Source organism: Urocampus carinirostris, chromosome 1 (assembly GCF_059441175.1).
Source record: "Urocampus carinirostris isolate Australia breed hairy pipefish chromosome 1, RoL_Ucar_1.0, whole genome shotgun sequence".
In the NCBI taxonomy this organism is placed as follows: Eukaryota; Metazoa; Chordata; class Actinopteri; order Syngnathiformes; family Syngnathidae; genus Urocampus; species Urocampus carinirostris.
Window position 1 is genome coordinate 74,833,962 of NC_142349.1, and position 23,845 is coordinate 74,857,806.

Below are 23,845 nucleotides of genomic sequence, written 5' to 3' on the forward strand. Positions count from 1 at the left end.
AAGATTAATATTTCAGCAATATTATTTTGTATAATGTACAATATTGTGAACTGAAAAATCTGAAGTGATAACTGATTTGTTTTACCAATAAACTGTGATGATTAAAACTGAATATATAGATTTATATTATACATTTGTTGCCGATTTACAATTTCGAACGCGATAACACTAAATTTTGGGGACTCATAGATCTCTGTTGGGACCCATACATTTTTGAGAATGCGAATCCCAGGGACCCATCATTTTTCAGAGATAAAATGAACACTGCATATTATTTGGAAACCTGGTGTTACATTAATAAATGACTTCACTAGGGTGCTATCACGCAACAGTTTTGGATATAATTCCAGTGATTTCTCGAAATACAGTTTGACATGGTTAGAATAGCAGTTTATTACGATATTTTACATGACATCATTGTAACCCACCAGCTGATGCACTCCATGAAAATTAAGGTTTGGATTTAGGGGTTAAGATGGCTAACTAAAGAGCTAAGCTAGCATTTGGTTATCAGGCGTGTATCCAAGTGTATACATCTTGTGGGTTCATTCAATCACATTCACATTTCAAATGAATCTTGGAAAAGGTCATCTCAATTTTGTCAACACAACAAAGTACATATGCATCCACAAATAAAAGTCTTTATTGTCATCGATAAAAACATAGGGAACATTTACAAAGAGATTAAACGTGACACTCCAGGATAAACTCAGAATAAAGACTTCAAAAAGAAAAATAAGGTCAGGATAACTAGGCATAAATAAAAGGTATTCAGAAAGTACTTCAGAAGAGAAATCAATAGTTGAAAATAATAAATGGATATTGTAGAAGTTATTCTTACAAAATATTTAAAAGTACAGTGTCCAGTGAAAGTTTTGGCCCCATAAAACGTTTTGTCACTTTGCCATATTACAGGCTTCAAATTTATAGCTTAAAAACAGAAAACCTGTTCTAAGACATTTCGTTCTGTATACACGTGTACTAGAATGACAAAGTAGATCTGAATCTGAATCTGAAGAGTCAGAAAAATGTGAGACACAATCCAAAAGTAGAATCAAAACATTTAACATTTTTAGTTTTATCTACAGCGAAAAAACTGATCCCATACATTTATATACAGATAGATACCCATACATATACACAACTTTTTGTCATTTTGCCACATTTCAGGCATCAAACTTATAGCTTAAAAACAGAAAACCTGTTCTAAGAATCAACTAAATGTGAAACACAATCGCGAAGTGGAATCAAAATGGTCAACATATTTTAGTTTCATCGACAGCAGAAAACTGCTAAATACATACACACACACACACATATATATATATGTATTGGGGCTGCATGATTAAGTGAAATCTAATAGATATTGCGACGTGACATACATAGTGCGATTGTGTAATCACAAGACAATGCCCTTTTGATTTTTTAAAAGGAATTATAGTGTAGTGTGTTCTGCAGGGTTCAGTACTGGGCCCCCTTCTTTTCTGCATTTACATGCTTCCGTTAGGTGATATTATTTGCAAGTATACTATCAGTTTCCATTGCTACGCAGATGACACTCAACTAGATCTTCCGATGGAGGAATCTGCCACACTAAAGTGTGGAAATTTGGAGGCCTGCCTCACTGAGATAAAAGAGTGGATGTCACTCAATTTCTTGCGTCTTAACTCTGAAAAGACCAAAATGTTAGTTATTGGTCCATCCATATGCCATGACTTGTTCTCAAAAACTCCTCAGAACATTGACAAATGTCATATCACCCAGAGTGACTCAGTCAAAAATCTAAGTGTCATATTTGACCCTGATCTGTCCTTTAAAACACACGTTAAGAATATTACCAGAAAAGCTTTTTTCCATCTTCGCAACATTGCTAAAATTCGCCCTATGCTGACTCAGTCGGGTGCAGATTATAATTCACGCGTTTGTTACCTCCCGTCGCGATGATTCTAATGCACTACTCTCCGGTCTCCCGAAGTCCAAAACGAAGGCTGGTACAAAATGCTGCATCGAGGCTTTTAACGAAGACAAGAACGTTTGATCACATGACCCCGATTTTAGCTAACCTGCATTGGCTCCCTGTTAGCTTAAGATGTGACTTTAAGGTTTTGTTGGTAGGATACAAAACCATGCAAGGACTTGCTCCCTCATTTCTTTCAAATTTAATTTCCCCCTATGTTCCAGTCCGGAGCCTTCGCTCTGACTGTCTACGAGTGATCCCAAGAGCCAAGAAGAAATCTGCTAATTCAAGAGCGTTCTCCATTCGGGCCCCGGTGCTGTGAAATGCTCTTCCCCCTCAGTTTCGATCTGCAACCTCAGTGGAAATGTTTCAATCTAAGCTTAAAACACATTTCTATTCTATTGCATATGAATAACCTATATTTTATGTTGACAATATCTGTGTATTATCTGCCCTCATATAGGTTTTAGATCAGGGAATTGTGTCATACTAGTCTAGAGTTTGCAATAGTCTTTGATCTGTGCAGCCCTTTGAGACTCTTTGTGATTAAGGGCTATACAAATAAACATGACTTAACTTAAATTGTTATTGGAGTGACGAAGTGTGTGTACAACAAAGATCGTCACAGTTCAGGTTTTAAAAACGCCGGCCTATCAGTAGCAACTTTTAAAGATAAATTCATTTATATGGTCGCATCAGAGAAAGTCATTTTCACCAAATGTACCAGGGGGATACGGTCAGTGCTGTCTCAGCAGAGCGTCCGCCAAATGGCCGATTTATAGCATCTGGTATTCCCAAGGGGTCTCCCACCCCAGAACTAACCAGGCACGACACAGCTTAACTTCCGAGCACGAGCGTTCTCAGGGTGGTATGGCACTTGCCAATAAAGGCATGGCAAATGTATGCACAATTTTGATAGGCTGGTGTATGCTGTAGGTTTAACAGCCGGGTTGGGTAGGCACACAACTGCTAGTTTCTTTAAAAGCTCTTAAAATTAAAAACAAATTCATCAATTAAATTAAACTAAGAAAAGTCAGCAAAACCCAAAGAAGTGGTGATTACCAGCATGCATTCCTTGGATTGTTGTCACGTCTAGGATTTGACTGAGGAATGGATGAACAGGATCTACAACTCATAGGAAACATAAATGACTAGTATTTTAATCAAGGCGAAGACCTTGCTGAGCCAGTCCCTCTCTAAATCGCTTTGTTATTTTGAAAGGAGAAGCCATCCAATATTGGTACACCTGTGTAAAGATAATAAAGAGCATTTTTTTAAATGCAATTCTGTTTTTATTCGGAGATCTAAAGTTGTTAGTTTGTTGCAGTCGTAAACTCATGATTTTCTCCAGCACATGTGTGATCCTGAGCTCTAGCTTGACTTGAGAAGCTAAGACCGCAAGCTGAGCAAGAAAAAGGCTTCTCGTCAATGTGGGTTCTTGAGTGTATTCTTAAGTATGCCTTTCGGCTGAATGATTCACCACAAAATGAGCAGGAGAAAGGCTTCTCGCCCGTGTGGGTTCTTGTGTGGTCTTTTAAGACATGCTTTGTACTGAATCTTTTTCCACAAATTGAGCAGGAAAAAGGCTTCTCACCAGTGTGGGTTGTAGCGTGGCTTTTCAAATTTCCTTTGTGCCTGAATTTTTGACCGCAAACTGAGCAGGAAAAAGGCTTCTCACCAGTGTGGGTTTTAGCGTGGCTTTTCAAACTCACTTTCTGAATGAATTTGTGACCACAAACTTTGCAAGAAAACGGCTTCTCACCAGTGTGGATTCTTGTGTGATTATTTAGGTTTGATTTGTGGCTGAATGATTTAGCACAAAACAAGCAGGAAAAAGGCTTCTCGCCAGTGTGGGTTCTTGTGTGCAATGCTAAGTTTGTCTTGTTTCTGAAATTTTCACCACAGATTGAGCAGGCAAACGGCTTCTCATCAGTGTGGGTTCTTGCGTGTTTTTGTAAGTATGCCTTACGGCTAAATGATTCACCGCAAAATGAGCAGGAAAAAGGCTTCTCGCCAGTGTGGGTTCTAGTGTGGCCTTGTAAGGCATACTTTTTACTGAATCGTTGACCACAAATTGAGCAGGAAAATGGCTTCTCACCAGTGTGGGTTCTTACGTGTGCTTTAAAGTGATCTTTGCGACTGAATGATTTACCACAAAACGAGCAGGAGAAGGGCTTCTCACCAGTGTGGGTTGTTGTGTGAATTTTAAATTGTTGTTTCCAGTTGAATTTTTCACCACAAACAGAGCAGGCAAAAGGCTTCTCACCAGTATGGGTTCTAGTGTGGTCTTGTAAGACTCGCTTTTTACTGAATCTTTGTCCGCAAATTGAGCAGGAAAAAGGCTTCTCACCAGTGTGGGTTGTAGCGTGGCTTTTCAAATTTCCTTTTTGCCTGAATTTTTGACCGCAAAATGAGCAGGAGAAAGGCTTCTCACCAGTGTGGGTTTTAGCGTGGCTTTTCAAACTCTTTTTCTGAATGAATTTTTGACCGCAAACTTTGCAGGCAAACGGCTTCTCACCAGTGTGGGTTCTTGTGTGATTATTTAGGTTTGATTTCTGGCTGAATGATTTAGCACAAAACGAGCAGGAGAAAGGCTTCTCACCAGTGTGGGTTCTTGTGTGCGATGTTAGATTTGTCTTGTTTCTGAAATTTTTACCACAGATTGAGCAGGAGAGAGGCTTCTCACCAGTGTGGATTCTTGTGTGTGATGTTAAGTTTGTCTTGTTTCTGAAATTTTCACCACAGATTGAGCAGGCAAACGGCTTCTCATCAGTGTGAGTTCTTGCGTGTTTTTGTAAGTATGCCTTACGGCTAAATGATTCACCGCAAAATGAGCAGGAAAAAGGCTTCTCGCCAGTGTGGGTTCTAGTGTGGTCTTGTAAGACATACTTTCTACTGAATCGTTGACCGCAAATTGAGCAGGAAAAAGGCTTTTCACCAGTGTGGGTTCTTGTGTGATTGTTTAGGTTTGATTTCTGGCTGAATGATTTACCACAAAACGAGCAGGAGAAGGGCTTCTCACCAGTGTGGGTTGTTGTGTGAATTTTTAATTGTTGTTTCCGGTTGAATTTTTCACCACAGACAGAGCAGGCAAAAGGCTTCTCGCCAGTGTGGGTTCTTGTGTGCGATGTTAAGTTTGCCTTCTTTCTAAAATTTTCACCACAGATTGAACAGGAAAAAGGCTTCTCGCCAGTGTGGATTCTTGTGTGTCTTTTTAAGTATGCCTTCAGGCTAAATTTTTGACCGCAAACTGAGCAAGAAAAAGGCTTCTCGACAGTGTGGGTTGTTGTGTGTCTTTTTAAGATTTTTTTACATTTGAATTTTTGACTGCAAACTGAACAGGAACAAGGCTTCTCACCAGTGTGGGTTCTTGTGTGATCAATTAGGTTGGATTTACGGGCAAATTTTCCACCACAGATTGAACAGGAAAAAGGCTTCTCGCCAGTGTGGGTTCTTGTGTGTATTTTTAAGCTTTCTTTCCGGCTGAATTTTTGACCACAAACTGAGCAGGAAAAAGGCTTCTCGCCGGTGTGAGTTCTTGTGTGTCTTTTTAAGTATGCCTTCAGACTGAATTTTTTACCGCAAACCGAGCAGGAAAAAGGCTTCTCACCAGTGTGGGTTGTTGTGTGCATTTTTAAGCCTTCTTTCCGGCTGAATTTTTGACCGCAAACAGAGCAGGAAAAAGGCTTCTCGACAGTGTGGGTTGTAGCGTGGTTTTTCAAACTTGCTTTGTAGCGGAATTTTTTACTACAAACTAAGCAGAAGAAAGGCTTCTCACCGGTGTGGGTTCTTGTGTGTATTTTTAAGCTTTTTTCATGGAGAAATTTTTTACTGCAAATTGAGCAAGAGAAAGGCTTCTCACCAGCGTGAACTACCATATGCAACTTCAAATGATACTTGAATTGGAACGTTTTCCCACACCGAGAACATGTTTTATCACCTTCTGACTGTTCCTCGCCATCAGTGTATGCAGAGTCGGACATGTCCTCATCATCAGTTTTCACGTGATGACGGGAGCCGATGCTTGAAGGCTCCTGACAGTTTTCTTCATCTTTTACCTGACTCCCAGTAGTTAAACAGGTCTCGGTCACCGGCAACTCTGTGAAAAGTCCCTCCTCTTTAACACAATCAGGCTCCACATCCTCCTCCTCCATTTTAATGTCAGGAAACTCTGGTTCCTGCCGGACAGGAGGCAGGAATTCTTCACTGACATCTGCGGGACACAAGACACACATAGGTTTCGTATCATTTAGAATATACGAAATAATACCGAAACTGATAAATGACAAAATGTATAAATATATCGACTGCATTCATGTAATAATTCTAACCAATGGAGACAGAAACGACACAGAACCTCAATTAAAATGTGTATAACAAAAAACAAATACCATTGGTCTCTACTGAATATTGGCGTTTAGGAACACAAAGTGATAGACAATGCACAATGTTACATACCGTAAAATTCGGACTATAAGCCGCTACTTTTGTCCCCCAAGCATTCAACTTTGCAACTTATGCAACGATGCGGCAAATATGTGAATTTTTTTAGCGACCGCCAGGGGGCACCCAAGCAGTAAAGGGTGTCAGGTTCAACCCAACACTTGTTACAAAAACCTGTGTACAAAAAAAGACACAGAGAATTGTGTTTGGTTTACTTGCAAGGGAAGCGAACGGAAAACTGCTTTTGGTTAGTTTCTCCAACTCACTCCAAAGCAGCTTTCCCTCACCTTGCCGTTTATTCAGAAAAGGAACGCCCTAGTTACAAGGTGGTTTCGACTGCTAAACAAAAGAATGCATTTGAAGGTTAAATTTCCAGTTGAAACCAGTTTTTGTACAAACACTTGTTATTTGAAATGTGACTGATTAACTCTCTTTAGCACTACTCAAGAAAAGATCCTTGGCTTTTCGGGTCAAATCTGTAACTTATTCACACCATTGATTCTCTCTAGAGTGCAGTGGAAAACTTTTGCTTGTGAGAACATCCTATTTCGTGAGCACAATATTTCAAGCAAAGATATAACACGCATAAATGATAGTAAAATTGAATAATTTATGTACATCATTCCAACAGTAAGAGTGAGACACGTCAGATTCCTGCTATGTCAGAATTCTGGGCAGAGATCTTTCATCTTGAACAGCTGAAAAGTTTCAGGTAAATATCTCGGACGATTGGCGTAAGGTTTGTGCCGTGCGCAATTATTTATCGTCGCGCTGCTGCCGATCGCCGGTGAAAGCGCAAACTCTCCCCCGGCTGCTAAGACACTAAGACGCTGCTCGGCTTCCCACTACTCACAGGTAAGTATGGGTTGTTGTAAAGGTTGCTCCCGTTTCCGTAGGCAGGTTGCCCTTCTAGAGGGACGTGTCTGCAACTAGAGCAGTTTAAAAGGAAAATGGTAGGCGCTGCGGACATCACTGCTAGCATGGGTTTCTTGGGGGTTGCTGGGTGCACTTGAATAATCGAAAGAAAGGTCTTTAACGCTCAATAATGTATTTAATAAAGTATTTAATATAACAATGTCATAGAAAACCCTCATAGTTTTCTTTTCAATATTTGACACAATAAGAAACAAAACATTTTATTTTTTTATCATTGAAGTAATATTATTCAGTGTCGGTTTTCAGTTTAATTTGGAAACTTTTTGAGATATTCCAATATATTTTTGAGTTAATAATTATATAATTGATTTTGATCAGTTTCGATATGAAATAATAATAATTTTGAATACATTTCATAGTCAATTACCTGCGATGTATGCCGATGGAGATTTTTCTTTTTCCGGAGTTCCGTTTAAGGGAGAGGATGACGTTACGCGCTAAGCCGGGAATCTGAGAGGAGGTTAGCTACGGTAGCTACTGGTTGCTCCAGGTAGCTACACGTTAGCGTCCGAGATGCTAGACATGAGCCACGTTTCCATAAAACACGGCAAACTGCACTCCATGTACGCTTTGATGTTTTTCACCAGCACAGCCAGTTCGTCGGTCTTATTTGGTAGAGAGTTCACATTTACCGTGATTACGGACGGTACCGAAGACTTGTAACGCCACTAGCCGCTTAGCCTTAGCGCCGGAACAGTGGTTCTGAAATGTATACTATCTAAGAATGTTTGCAACTGGGAGATGGAATAAGAGCTTGCTCTGTCCACTCCACGCATCGGCCCGGGATTGCAGTACCTCAGGGAACGGTGCATTCGCAATGATCGCTGCTTGGCCCTGTGGCTAGGACCTTGACTCAGCCTCTTGGCTGGGAGCAAGTGTCTCTGCCTCTTGGCTTTGTAGTGCATTATGATTTGACCGATAACGGATAATGGATAATTGATAAAGAATATAGAACAATAGACCTCGACACTCATACCTGATTTTCTTCATCTCTGTATTTCGTGAGGAATGTTTTTTTGTATTTAAATTTGAACAAAAGAATTGTTGGACATTGTTTGATCTTGTCTTGTAAATTGTTCCAAAGTTTGACTCCACACACGACACACATGTAACGGGTGTAATAATAACTTTTGTTTTATTGAAATTCCTGCTGAAATATGTGTCTAATTTGTCCTGCAATGATGAGTCCAACAGTGCCATCTGCTGGTATGGGGTGGAGTTTGTTTTGGCTTTGGACATGTGACCGGAAGGAGGGGTTTGTTGGCAGTCTACAGAGTGAGCTGCCAACGGTAAGACACATCTTTTGGTGCTCCACAAAAAAAGTTCATTATAAACATTACAACCACAGCTGACAAATCTCTCAACATGCACAGTAATGTGATTGGTGTTGTTTTATTTTCGTTTGTTTCTGTTGTACTAAAATGTTAAGTCACCTCTTAGAAATCAAAGAGATCAAAGCCAGCAGAGAAGCTAATGTTGTGAATCATTTCATTTGCAAAAACTGTAATAAAAACCTCATCATCCAGTCCGGCGTGAATGTGGATCTTTGGTGGGACAGGTACACAGATATACTTTTCCTGGTTGTTCTCACCTTTGGGATTATGAAATTTATTACAGCCCCTTAAGTTATAATTTCCCTCTTTCCGAATGAATAATTTTTGGATGTTTTCCAGCACTATATTTTTGTTGACCTTAAATAGCAGTTGTGCAGTGATCATTTTTACTAAATCATCTCATTTTAATAATTTGAACTGCAGGAATAAAATATTAGTGTGATCTCGGTATCCTACCCAGTGTTTAGTTCTAATTGCACGTTTTGGGAGGATAAAAAGGGGCTGGAGTGAATTTTAGTAATTATTGCCCCAGAGTTCTGCACAATATGTTAATTATGGCAGAACTAGAGAACAATATAATAATTACAATGCATTATTTATTATTAAGAACCTTATGAGTGATCACAATCTTAACTTAATTGGACTTTGTGAGACCTGGTTTAATGTGTAGTGCTTCTTCCCCAAACTTTGTGAGTTCGCACTTGGCACGAACGTGCAGAAAAGTGGCGTATTGCTCTTATATCGGAAAGTATGTTTAAATTTAGGAAAATAAAAATGTAATCGAAATAAAAGTGACTAACCTGCTCTGTTCAACACGAATGGTAGCTCCTTGCTAATGCTAACCTGGTTTAGCCGTCCATCTTCTCGCTCATTGTCATCTTGCATTTCCTGAAGCTCCTCTTTTAAATTTCCTTTCCATTTCTCGCACATTTTAGCCACCTTTGGACTTTTACGGAGTTAGATGAAGTTGGATGGAGTTAGATTCTTCACAAGACTGGAGCTACACGTCACGAAGCCGCAGACAATGGCAGCAGTGATTCTTCTTCTCTTCTTCTCGGATGTCATCCATCTCTTAGGTGCTCTATCGCCCCCTAGTATCATTACATCTCACAGTTCCACTCTGCTGTGTTGTTGGCGAACGAAATGAGGCTATTTTGAAATGCTCTCTCTCATCTCTGTCTCTCTCTCTCTCCCTTTCTCTATTTCTCTCCCTCTCTCTCTCTCTCTCCCCCAGGCACTCATAACTGGTCAATACAAGTGTCGTCACCTCTGTGTGTTTTTCTTCGTATTAAGGGCTGGGTAGGGTTACTTTAACTGGATTACTTTCAATGACTTTTGGATTACTCCAATACCAAATATGCTCATAAAAGACAAAAGAAACTAAATATGAATAAAATGGCTACATTTTGCGCAGGCTTGGGGAGTAACGGAATACATGGAACAGAAAAATGATCTCGGCAAGCCGTTTGGATTTATTTTCATTTTGTTTCTGTCACGTTTTATGTTAGTTTGCTTTTAGTCAAAGCCAGGAGAGAAAGCTTACCACGGGTTGTGAATCATATTTTTATTCATATTTAGTTTTTCTGAATAATATTTAAATGAAATGAAATGATCTGCATTTATATAGCGCTTTTCAAGTCAATGACTTCCCAAAGCGCTTTACAATGTGCTCCACATTTTCCCAATAGCGGCCTTGCAGCCATGTAAGGCGCTAACCTGCTTATTGGGGGTGATGGGGGTTCAGTGTCTTACCCAAGGACACTTCAACATGTAACACGGACGAGCCGGGATTCGAACTGGGATCCCTTGATCCCAAGACAAGCGCTCTACCTCCTGAGCTACTGCCGCCTCTTATTTAGTATTGACTAGCATTAGTAACATCCTACATGCCGACATTCCTTGTGTAAATTTTGTGTAAATTATAACTATAACCTTATCCTCCTTGTTTCATACCTTATCATCTCTGTTCCTTTACCCTCTTGGGTTTTTTACCTCACTGTGAATGTGTGAAACTGGAGTGTCGTGCCCAATTTCGTTGTCACAACATGTTAACCCATTTTGTAACAATGACAATAAAGGTATATTCTATTCTATTCTATTTAGTCCTGGCTCTGGGCCCCAGCAGAAGGCCTGTCCCTGAGGTTCTTAGGGTCCATATGGGACCAACATGTCACAGATGTACTTTGGTGCTAGACAATGAAGAGACTTATACACCAGCAGAGCTGTTTTAAAGTCTATAAAATAAGTGATGGAAGTAGTCATAGTGACGATGATAATGAAGGGACTGTGTATCCACAGAGCCAATGTTTTTATGTATAGTCATCGGCTAGCTTTTTACAATTAAAAACACAAGGGATCTAAGTGTGGGATGCAATTGTTAATGAAGTCTGGGGGTAGGATACAATATGCCTCTTCCTACTCCCGTACGATAACATTGTTTGAGTGTTTTCTTTTCTTTTTTTGATTTGTTTTTTGCTTTGTTATGTTATGTTCGAAATAAAAGTTTAATTCATTCATAGGTCAGACAACAGTTCACAGAATTCGTCTATGAAAACTGAGTACCATACTCCTTATCGAGTCGGTTGTAAGATACAGGACTGTACTTAATCACATTTCTTAGTGGAAGTACAATGTTGGCAACAAGATTCACTTGATATCATTGGAAATGATTTGAATGCAACACAAACTTTTTCTTCTTTTTTTCCGCAATTTTCTACTTTTTTAAAATTCCTTTAAAACAAATCTCATTGTGTTTATTTTTTCCGAGCTGTTACTTTTATCTTTTTGTTTTCTATTTGCTTTTTTCCTACATTTCTTTCTTTTCTTTTTTCTGGCTTTTTTCTAATTTTTTCCTTCTTTTTTTCTCTTCCTTTTCGTTTCTTTTTTCTCAGCTTTTCACTACTTTTTCGTTTTGGTATTTTTTCCTTTTTTGTTCTATTACCCCCTTCCTTCAAGTCATTTTGTGCATAATTTTACATATTTGGTTATGTTGGGATTAAAGAAGCAAAAACAACCTGGAGAGCCGTTTAGGACCGGAAAGAAGAAGGTTCCTTTTAGTGAGCCGAGCCAAAGAAGCCGGTTCACGACAAACTCTACTAACTTTACTCAACTTCGTTCTACTTTGACTCGACTTCAAAATACTGCATTTAGGACACAACTTCAGGGTAACCCTTGTATTCTTACCTTCATGCACTGTAACTTTGACTTAAGTCGCTTCTTAATTAGTAATTTTGAGCCCTCATTTTTGTGCGCTGGCTAGATTTTCTTGTGCGCTGAGAATGTGCGAGCAGTGCATGAAGTCTGGGGGTAGGAGACAATAAGCATATGCCTCTTCCTACTCCTGTACGATAACATTAATTGTTTCATTTTCTTTTTTTGATTTGTTGTTTGTTTTTTGCTTTGTTATGTTATGTTTGAAATAAAAGTTTCATTCATTGACAGGTCAGACAACAGTTCCGAAAATTCGTCTAAAAAAACTGAGAATGGTCCTGGTGCGCGATAGTTATTACATAAATTGACATTAAAGAGAACCTAATGACAAGAGCCTCGAACTTCTTGTAATTATCAGAGGCACGGGGAGTAAATTTGAGTACTTTTTCAGAAATAAGCGCAACATCGCCACCCTTCTTCAAAAAACCTGCTACATGACAGCTCACGTAGTCTTGAGGAGAGGCCTCATTTAACGGTAAAAAGTCATCCGGTCTCAACCAAGTTTCACACAGACCAATCAGATTAAATTTGTGATCACGAATAAGATCATCAACAAGTAAAGCTTCATGAGCAAGCGATCTCAAATTTAAAAGACCGAAATTTAGCTGCACGTCTAAACTTTCCAAATACAGTTAAAAAACGCTCAATTTAACTGGTTTTATTTTCTTGCTTTCTAAAGATTGTTAAAGCACTGTATTTACCGTTTCTTTTTCACGATATATTAATTGGAAATCTGGCGTTACGATAATAAATGACTTCACAAGGGCGCTATCACGCAATCGTTTTGGATGTACCGTAAATTCCGGACTATAAGCCGCTACTTTTCCCCCAAACTTTCAACCCTGCGGCTTATTCAGTGATGCGGACGATTGATGTAAGTTTTCTAACGGCCGCCAGCGGCGCTCGAGTACAAAAGGTAAGATTTAGACCGGTGGAATATATGCGCCGAAGAAGACTGCAACTTCTTGGCTTGTGCACAAATTGAATTGGCGTTAATATACCCTCATCATGCAAAATGCAAAAAGAAAGGCACATCAAAAAATCCACCATCACCAACGGGTTCCGAAAAGCCGGTCTGCTGCGTCACGGAGAGGAGGGCACAGAATCAGGAGTGGATGAGACTTCCAGCGACAGTGCGAGTGAGGCTGCGGGAGCGTGGGACGACCTCTATATGACAAAGTTTCTTTCCGACACTGAGGAAGACGACTTTGATGGCTTCAGTTCTAAGGGGGAAGATGAGGACGGTTTACCGTGATTTTTACAAGTACGGTATGTTTTTTACCAGACCCGTTTACTGTGTTGCGAGCGTGATGCTAGCGTGTTGCTACCATTAGATCCCCTGTCACAGGCACAGTTTGTGATAAAAGTTATATTATTATTAAAGCTTTGAAAACTCTCTCGGTGTACCCTCTTTCTTTGTAAATATGTGTAACCATGTATAATATGTATTTGCAACTGTATATTTTTGTAATGTATATATTTTAAAGACTTATTCTAATGTTTTGCACGGACGAATAAAAAAGGAGCGAAAAAAACGGGCTGACGGGAAGTGGAGTAAGGGTGAGACGTGTTTGTGGACGCGGCGGACAATAGTGGATATACATTTTTCCCACCCTTACCTTTGGAAATATACACTTTTTTCCTTGGATTACTTTCAACGGGACCCGGACTCTGCAGGACTGCATCAAACCTTAAGTACCGATATCATTTTTCGTTCATTTTGCCGGCTGTGATTTTTGGACTGTGTACTTTAATGAAGGACATTCAGTTTCAATCGCAGGACTTGAAGTCGGGTTTGGGTTAATTTTGTGTTTGTGCTACATTTTTTAATGTGGGCGCATGCGGCTTATATACAGGTGCGGCTTGTGTAAGTACAAAATCGGTTTTCCTCTTAAAATGTAGTGGGTGTGGCTTATAATCAGCTGCGCACTATAGTCTGGAATTACGGTAATTCCACTGCTTTCTCGAAGTACAGTTTGACATAGTTAGAATAGCAGTTTATTACGATATTTTACATGACATCATTGTAACCCACCAGCTGCACTCTATGAAAATTGAGGTTTGGATTTAGGTGTTAAGATGGCTAACTAAAGAGCTAAGCTTTGGTTATCAGGCGTGTATCCAAGTGTATACATCTTGTGGGTTCATTCAATCACATTCACATTTCAAATGAATCTTGGAAAAGGTCATCTCAATTTTGTCAACTCAACAAATTACATATGCATCCACAAATAAAAGTCTTTATTGTCATTGATAAAAACATAGGGAACATTTTCAAAGAGATAAAACGTGACACTCCAGGATAAACTCAGAATAAAGACTTCAAAAAGAAAAATAAGGTCAGGATAACTAAACTAGGCATGAATAAAAGATATTCAGAAAGTACTTAAGAAGAGAAATCAACAGTTGCAAATAATAAATGGATATTGTAGAAGTTACTCTTAGAAAATATTTAAAAGTACAGTGTCCAGCTAAAGTTTTGGCCCCATAAAACTTTGTCACTTTGCCATATTACAGGCTTCAAACTTATAGCTTAAAAAAAGAAAACCTGTTCTAAGAATCAAAAAAATATGAGACACAATCAAAAAGTGGAATCAAAACATTGAACATTTTTAGTTTCATCTACGACGAAAAAACTGATCCCATATATTTATATACAGATAGATACCCATACATATACACAACTTTTTGTCATTTTGCCACATTTCAGGCATCAAACTTGTAGCTTAAAAACAGAAAACCCGTTCTAAGAATCAACTAAATGTGAAACACAATCGCGAAGTGGAATCAAAATGGTCAACATATTTTAGTTTCATCGACAGCAGAAAACTGCTACATACATACACACACACACATATATATGTATTGGGGCTGCATGATTAAGTGAAATCTAATAGATATTGCGACGTGACATACATAGTGCGATTGTGTAATCACAAGACAATGCCCTTTTGATTTTTTAAAAGGAATTATAGTGTAGTGCGTCCTGCAGGGTTCAGTACTGGGCCCCCTTCTTTTCTGCATTTACATGCTTCCGTTAGGTGATATTATTTGCAAGTATACTATCAGTTTCCATTGCTACGCAGATGACACTCAACTAGATCTTCCGATAGAGGAATCTCATCTGCCACACTAAACTGTGGAAATTTGGAGGCCTGCCTCACTGAGATAAAAGAGTGGATGTCACTCAATTTCTTGCGTCTTAACTCTGAAAAGACCGAAATGTTAGTTATTGGTCCATCTATATGCCGTGACTTGTTCTCAAAAACTCCTCAGAACATTGACAAATGTAATATCACCCAGAGTGACTCAGTCAAAAATGTAAGTGTCATATTTGACCCTGATCTGTCCTTTAAAACACACGTTAAGAATATTACCAGAAAAGCTTTTTTCCATCTTCGCAACATTGCTAAAATTCGCCCTATGCTGACTCAGTCGGGTGCAGATTATAATTCACGCGTTTGTTACCTCCCGTCGCGATGATTCTAATGCACTACTCTCCGGTCTCCCGAAGTCCAAAACGAAGGCTGGTACAAAATGCTGCATCGAGGCTTTTAACGAATACAAGAACGTTTGATCACATGACCCCGATTTTAGCTAACCTGCATTGGCTCCCTGTTAGCTTAAGATGTGACTTTTAGGTTTTGTTGGTAGGATACAAAACCATGCAAGGACTTGCTCCCCCATTTCTTTCAAATTTAATTTCCCCCTATGTTCCAGTCCGGAGCCTTCGCTCTGACTGTTTGTCTGCGAGTGATCCCAAGAGCCAAGAAGAAATCTGCTAGTTCAAGAGCGTTCTCCATTCGGGCCCCGGTGCTGTGAAATGCTCTTCCCCCTCAGTTTCGATCTGCAACCTCAGTGGAAATGTTTCAATCTAAGCTTAAAACACATTTCTATTCTATTGCATATGAATAACCTATATTTTATGTTGAAAATATCTGTGTATTATCTGCCGTCATGTAAGTTTTAGATCAGGGGATGGTGAAATGATCTGCAGTTTCCAATAGTCTTTGATCTGTGCAGCCCTTTGAGACACTTTGTGATTAAGGGCTATACATATAAACATGACTTAACTTGACTTGTTATTTGAGTGATGAAGTGTGTGGACAACAAATATCATCACAGTTCAGGTCCCATCAGAGAAATTCATTTTCACCGACTGTACCAGGGGGATACGGTCAGTGCTGTCACAGCAGAGCGTCCGCCAAATGGCCGATTTCTAGCATCTGGTATTCCCAAGGGGTCTCCCACCCCAGGCCCGACACAGCTTAGCTTCCAAGCTCGAGCGTTCTCAGGGTGGTATGGAACTTGCCAATAAAGGCATGGCAAAGATTTGAAGAAATGTATGCACAATTTTGATAGGCTGGTGTATGCTGTAGGTTTAACAGCCGGGTTGGGTAGGCACACAACTGCTAGTTTCTTTAAAAGCTCGTAAAATAAAAACAAATTCATCAATTAAATTGCACTCTAAGTAAAGTCATCGAAACCCAAAGAAGTGGTGATTACCAGCATGCATTCCTTGGATTTTTGTCACGTCTACGATTTGACTGAGGAATGGATTAACAGGAGCTACAACTCATAGGAAACATTCATGACTAGTACTTTAATCAAGGCGAAGACCTTGCTGAGCCAGTCGCTCTCTAAATTGCTTTGTTATTTTGAAAGGAGAAGCCATCCAATATTGGTACACCTGTGTAAAGTTAATAAAGAGCATTTTTTCAACTGCAATTCTGTTTTTATTCGGAGATCTATAGTTGTTAGTTTGTTGCAGTCGTAAACTCATGATTTTCTCCAGCACATGTGTGATCCTGAGCTCTGGCTTGACTTGAAAAGCTAAGACCGCAAGCTGAGCAAGAAAAAGGCTTCTCGTCAATGTGGGTTCTTGAGTGTATTCTTAAGTATGCCTTTCGGCTGAATGATTCACCACAAAATGAGCAGGAGAAAGGCTTCTCGCCCGTGTGGGTTCTTGTGTGGTCTTTTAAGACTTGCTTTTTACTGAATCTTTGTCCGCAAATTGAGCAGGAAAAAGGCTTCTCACCAGTGTGGGTTGTAGAGTGGCTTTTCAAATTTCCTTTTTGCCTGAATTTTTGACCGCAAACTGAGCAGGAGAAAGGCTTCTCACCAGTGTGGGTTGTAGCATGGCTTTTCAAACTCACTTTCTGAATGAATTTTTGACCGCAAACTTTGCAGGCAAACGGCTTCTCACCAGTGTGGGTTCTTGTGTGATTCTTAAGGTTTGATTTCTGGCTGAATGATTTAGCACAAAACGAGCAGGAGAAAGGCTTCTCACCAGTGTGGGTTCTTGTGTGCGATGTTAGATTTGTCTTGTTTCTGAAATTTTCACCACAGATTGCGCAGGAGAGAGGCTTCTCACCAGTGTGGATACTTATGTGTGATGTTAAGTTTGTCTTGTTTCTGAAATTTTCACCACAGATTGAGCAGGCAAACGGCTTCTCATCAGTGTGAGTTCTTGCGTGTTTTTGTAAGTATGCCTTACGGCTAAATGATTCACCGCAAAATGAGCAGGAAAAAGGCTTCTCGCCAGTGTGGGTTCTAGTGTGGTCTTGTAAGACATACTTTTTACTGAATCGTACACCGCAAATTGAGCAGGAAAAAGGCTTTTCACCAGTGTGGGTTCTTACGTGTGCTTTAAAGTGATCTTTCCGACTGAATGATTTACCACAAAACGAGCAGGAGAAGGGTTTCTCACCAGTGTGGGTTGTTGTGTGAATTTTTAATTGTTGTTTCCGGTTGAATTTTTCACCACAAACAGAGCAGGCAAAAGGCTTCTCACCAGTATGGGTTCTTATGTGTGTTTTAAAGTGATCTTTCCGACTGAATAATTTACCACAAAACGAACAGAAGAAGGGCTTCTCATCAGTGTGGGTTTTAGTGTGCGATGTTAAATTTGCCTTCTTACTGAAATTTTCACCACAGACTGAGCAGGAAAAAGGCTTCTCACTAGCATGGGTTGTAGCGTGGTTTTTCAAACTTACTTTGTGGCTGAATTTTAGATCACAAACTGAGCAGGAAAAAGGCTTCTCGCCAGTGTGGGTTCTTGTGTGCGATGTTAAGTTTGCCTTCTTTCTAAAATTTTCACCACAGATTGAACAGGAAAAAGGCTTCTCGCCAGTGTGGATTCTTGTGTGTCTTTTTAAGTATGCCTTCAGACTGAATTTTTGACCGCAAACTGAGCAAGAAAAAGGCTTCTCGACAGTGTGGGTTGTTGTGTGTCTTTTAAAGCTTTTTTTACAACTGAATTTTTGACTGCAAACTGAACAGGAATAAGGTTTCTCACCAGTGTGGGTTGTAGCGTGGTTTTTCAAACTTGCTTTGTAGCTGAATTTTTTACAGCAAACTGAGCAGGAAAAAGGCTTCTCACCATTGTGGGTTCTTGTGTGATCATTTAGGTTGGATTTACGGGCGAATTTTACACCACAGATTGAACAGGAAAAAGGCTTCTCGCCAGTGTGGGTTCTTGTGTGTAATGTTAAGTATGACTTCTTTCTGAAAATTTCACCACAGATTGAGCAAGAAAAAGGCTTCTCACCAGTGTGGGTTGTTGTGTGTATTTTTAAGCTTTCTTTCCGGCTGAATTTTTGACCACAAACTGAGCAGGAAAAAGGCTTCTCGCCGGTGTGAGTTCTTGTGTGTCTTTTTAAGTATGTCTTCAGACTGAATTTTTTACCGCAAACCGAGCAGGAAAAAGGCTTCTCACCAGTGTGGATTGTTGTGTGCATTTTTAAGTTTTCTTTCCGGCTGAATTTTTGACCGCAAACCGAGCAGGAAAAAGGCTTCTCGACAGTGTGGGTTGTAGCGTGGTTTTTCAAACTTGCTTTGTAGCGGAATTTTTGACCGCAAACTGAGCAGGAGAAGGGCTTCTCACCGGTGTGGGTTCTTGTGTGTATTTTTAAGCTTTTTTCATGGAGAAATCTTTTACTGCAAACTGAGCAAGAGAAAGGCTTCTCACCAGCGTGAACTACCATATGCAACTTCAAATGATACTTGAATTGAAACGATTTCCCACACCAAGAACATGTTTTATCACCTTCTGACTGATTGGCGCCATCAGTGTATGCAGAGTCGGACGTGTCCTCGTCATCAATTTTCACTTGATGATGGGAGACGCTGCTTAGAGGCTCCTGCCAGTTTTCTTCATCTTTTACCTGACTCCCAGGAGTTAAACAGGTCTCGGTCACCAGCAACTCAGTGAAATGTCCCTCCTCTTTAACACAAACGGGCTCCACATCCTCCTCCTCCTTTTTAATGTCAGGAAACTCTGGTTCCTGCTGGACAGGAGAAAGGACTGCTTCACTGACATCTGCGGGACACAAGACACACATAGGTTTCGTATCATTTAGAATATACGAAATAATACCGAAACTGATAAATGACAAAATGTATAAATATATCGACTGCATTCATGTAATAATTCTAACCAATGGAGACAGAAACGACACAGAACCTCAATTAAAATGTGTATAACAAAAAACAAATACCATTGGTCTCTACTGAATATTGGCATTTAGGAACACAAAATGCTAAGCTTTGAAGGACTGATTCCAATTCTTCTGTCAGTGATAGATAATGCACAATGTTACATACCCTAAAATTCGGACTATAAGTCGCTACTTTTTTTCTTTCAAGCATTCAACTTTGCAACAATGCAGCCAATTATGCAGCACGGTGGAGCAGTGGTTAGCGCTTGTGCGGCACAGTTCTAAGGTCTTCGGAACCTCCTGTGTGGGTTCAAATCCAGCTACAGGACTTCCTGTGCGGAGTTTGTATGTTCTCCCCTTGCCTGCGTGGGTTTCTTCCGGGCACTCCGGTTTCCTCCCACATTCCAAAGACGTGCCGGTCCAAATTATCCCTAGGTGTGAATGAGCGAGTGAGTTGTCTGTCCCTGTGTGCCCTGCGATTGGCTGGCAACCAGTTCAGGGTGTCCCCTGCCCCCTGCAGCGGAGATGGGCTCCAGCCCCCCCGCGACTCTAATGAGGATAAGCGGTACAGCTAATGAGATGAGACCACAATGTCATAGAAAACCCTCATAGTTTTCTTTTCAATATTTGACACAATAAGAAACATAGCATTTTATTTTTTTATCATTGAAGTAATATTATTCAGTGTCGGTTTTCAGTTTAATTTGGAAACTTTTTATTTGAGATATTCCAATATATTTGTGAGTTAATAATTATATAATTGATTTTGATCAGTTTCGATATGAAATAATAATAATTTTGAATAAATTTCATAGTCAATTACCTGCGATGTATGCCGATGGAGATTTTTCTTTTTCCGGAGTTCCGTTTAAGGGAGAGGATGACGTTACACGCTAAGCCGGGAATCTGAGAGGAGGTTAGCTACGGTAGCTACTGGTTGCTCCAGGTAGCTACACGTTAGCGTCCGAGATGCTAGACATGAGCCACGTTTCCATAAAACACGGCAAACTGCACTCCATGTACGCTTTGATGTTTTTCGCCAGTTCGTCGGTCTTATTTGGTAGAGAGTTCACATTTACCGTGATTACGGACGGTACCGAAGACTTGTAACGCCACTGGCCGCTTAGCCTTAGCGCCGGAACAGTGGTTCTGAAAATGTATACTATCTAAGAATTTTTGCAATTGGGAGATGGAATAAGAGCTTGCTCTGTCCACTCCACGCATCGGCCCAATATTGCAGTACCTCCGGAAACGGTGCTTTCGCACCGATCGCTGCTTGGCCCTGTGGCTAGGACCTTGACTCAGCCTCTTGGCTGGTAGCAAGTGTCTCGGCCTCTTGGCTTTGTAGTGTATTATGATTTGACCGATAACGGATAATTGATAAAGAATCTAGAACAATAAACCTCTACAGCACCCCCCCCTTCAGCGCAAGGAGTTGACTCCAAAGTTAAACACATTTTTGTGCGTTAAAACCCACAACGATATGATAGAAAGTAATCCAAAGTGTACGGACGGCACCGAAGACTTAAAAAAAACGTAGATTTTGTGACCCAAACGTAACACCGTAGTGGGTTCAAGAAAACCTTACTCATTACGGCAAAACCGTAGTACTTGGCAGGTATGCACCAAGGTTCAAAACTCGGTAAAGGGTTCAGCTCAGTCCACAGTGCTGAAGCTTGGCCTTCTGAATATTAGATCATTAGCTTCCAAAGCTTTACTTGTCAAGAATGAATAAATGAAAACTTTATTCGAACATTAAAATAAAAACAGAACAAAAGCAACTCAACAAAATAATATTACATAATATGTTTGAAAAGGGGTAGTCAGAAGCAAATGCTTATATTCCCTACCCCTTCATCTTCCAAACACACCAATAATATAACAACAATTGTAGTACTATTAATAATAACAGTTGTGGTATGACAACAGCAACAATAACACAAAGTTAATCATAGTTCTAGACGCACTCGTATCACTCATACCCGATTTTCTTCATCTCTGTATTCCGACTGGAATGTTTTTTTGTATTTAAATGTGAACAAGTGAATAGTTGGACATTGTTTGATCTCTTCTTTTAAATTGTTCCAAAGTTTGACTCCACACACAGACAAACACATACTTTTCCTGGTGGTTCTCACATTTGGGATTATGAATTCACAACAGCCCCTTAGCCTAGATGGTAGGGCGCCCGCTTTGAGACTGGGAGGTCGCTAGTTCGCGCCTCGGCCGAGTCATACCTAAGACTTAAAAAATGGTCGTCGGCGCCCTCTGTTGGCTGCGGCTGCATCGGCTCGCTACAACGGGTCAGGTGTAATCGACATTTCGTTCTGTGTACATTGTTACACAGAATGAAAATACAAGGAAATTATTATTATTATTATTATTCAGTTATAATTTCCCTCTTTCCGAGTGAATCATTTTTGGATATTTTCTGGCACTCTGTTTTTGTTGACCTTAAATAGCAGTTGTGCAGTGATCATTTTTACTAAATCATCTCATTTTAATAATTTGAACTGCAGGAATAAAATATTAGTGTGATCTCGGTATCCTACCCAGTGTTTAGTTCTAATTGCACGTTTATGGAGGATAAAAAGGGGCTGGAGTGAACTTTTCTAATTATTGCCCCAGACTTCTGCACAATATGTTAAGTATGGCAGAACTAGAGAACAATATAATAAATACAATGCATTATTTATTATTAAGAACCTTATGAGTGATCACAATCTTAACTTAATTGGACTTTGTGAGACCTGGTTTAATGTGTAGTGCTTCTTCCCCAAACTTTGTGAGTTCGCACTTGGCACGAACGTGCAGAAAAGTGGCGTATTGCTCTTATATCGGAGAGTATGTTTAAATTTAGGAAAATAAAAATGTAATCGAAATAAAAGTGACTAACCTGCTCTGTTCAACACGAATGGTAGCTCCTTGCTAATGCTAACTTGGTTTAGCCGTCCATCTTCTCGCTCATTGTCATCTTGCATTTCCTGAAGCTCCTCTTTTAAATTTCCTTTCAATTTCTCGCACATTTTAGCCACCTTTGGACTTTTACGGAGTTAGATGAAGTTAGATGGAGTTAGATTCTTCACAAGACTGGAGCTAAACGCCAAGGAAGCCGCAGACAATGGCAGCAGTGATTCTTCTTCTCTTCTTCTCGGATGTCATCCATCTCTTAGGTGCTCTATCGCCCCCTAGCATCATACCATCTCACAGTTCCACTCTGCTGTGTTGTTGGCGAACGAAAGGAGTTAATGACAAATATATAATATAAATCTATATATTCATTCAGTTTTAATCATCAAATTATGAATTCATTTTCTGCATCAAATTATTGTTGGTTATATACTGATTAAAGGGATAACCACAAACCTGTCTTTTTTTCTCCTTTTATACTTCCTTTTTTTCTTAACTTCTTTATACAACATCATTCGTAATATCAATCATCAACGCAAGTGAGCCGTTTGAGAGCCGGCTCTTTTTAACGACTTGAGCCAAAAAAGCCGATTCTCTAAAAAAGACGGACTTCCTTTCACTACACAACGAGATCTCGTTGGTCGAGATCGGAGTGCAGACGAAAACTCGAACCGCAAAACCAAAACAACCAGGGTTGGGTAGGGTTACTTTAACTGGATTACTTTCAATTACTTTAGGATTACTCCAATACCAAATATGCGAATAAAAGACAAAATAAACTAAATATATATAAAATGGTGACTCACAACACGTGGTAAGCTTTCTCTCCTGGCTTTGATCTCCGGCAAAACGAACATAAAATGCGACAGAAATTAAATGAAAATAAATCCAAACAGCTTGCCAACATCATTTTTGCCCTTCCATGTATTCTGATACTCCCCAAGCCTCCTCAAAATTTAGTCACTTTATTGATATTTAGTTTCTTTTGTCTTTTTTTAGCATATTTGGTATTGGAGTAATCCAAAAGTCATTGAAAGTAATCCAGTTAAAGTAACCCTACCCAACCCTGATTCCAAACCAGGTTTGGTGTAGACTTGCTTTATAGCTGTTTTTGGATTACGTGGTTGTTGTGTTATTCCATGTATCAGGAAAGGGGGATTACCACTTGTGAGGTCCCTTCTCAAGGTTTCTCTTTTTCCTCACGCTGAGGTTTTGAGTTGTTCCTTGCCCGCATGTTGGTTTAAGATCAGGTCATTGTGTCATTGTAATCCTGTGCAGTCCTTTGACACATTTTTGTGATTAAGGGCTATATAAATAAACGTGACTTGACTTTATGTCTCGGGCCATTGAGAGAGCGGTTGGTCCCTTGAGAGGCCAATACTTCCAGCTTTCACGGGAAGAGCCAGAGAGGGAGCCACCAGGCTTCTCCCTGGGACTGCACGAGGACGAAGAAGCCGGTTGGATCAATTGGTGTAAGAAGGGCATGTTGATAGAGCTTATAACCTTCCAGCCCTAAGTTACTCTTTGCAATCGCAGTTTAACTTATTGATTAGGAAAATTGTAATCATTTTTTCCAGACATTTTATCACCTTTTACATTTGTTGATTTTTACGACT

The 23,845-nt window shown here is 39.8% G+C and overlaps 2 protein-coding genes and 1 pseudogene across 3 annotated transcripts in view; 1 reads left to right on the forward strand and 2 right to left on the reverse strand.

Annotated features, from left to right (window-relative positions):
* LOC148376894 (uncharacterized) overlaps positions 1-23,845 on the reverse strand; it is a 104,909-nt gene that overhangs the window by 23,461 nt on the left and 57,603 nt on the right. For both annotated transcript variants that reach the window (XM_088350914.1, XM_088350905.1), the window contains exon 2: positions 624-6,170. In XM_088350914.1, coding sequence (XP_088207040.1) covers positions 3,271-6,111 — 2,841 coding nt within the window. In that variant the 5' untranslated portion in view covers positions 6,112-6,170 and the 3' untranslated portion in view covers positions 624-3,270. Of the gene's footprint in view, positions 6,171-23,845 lie in introns of those variants that run through there.
* LOC148376896 (U2 spliceosomal RNA) lies at positions 8,005-8,153 on the forward strand (annotated as a pseudogene).
* Positions 16,706-22,436, reverse strand: LOC148376897 (uncharacterized). The gene is given in 3 exon segments (XM_088350944.1): positions 16,706-16,910; positions 16,912-19,201; positions 22,216-22,436. Coding segments are annotated over 3 exon segments (2,472 nt in total). The 5' UTR covers positions 22,346-22,436; the 3' UTR covers positions 16,706-16,858.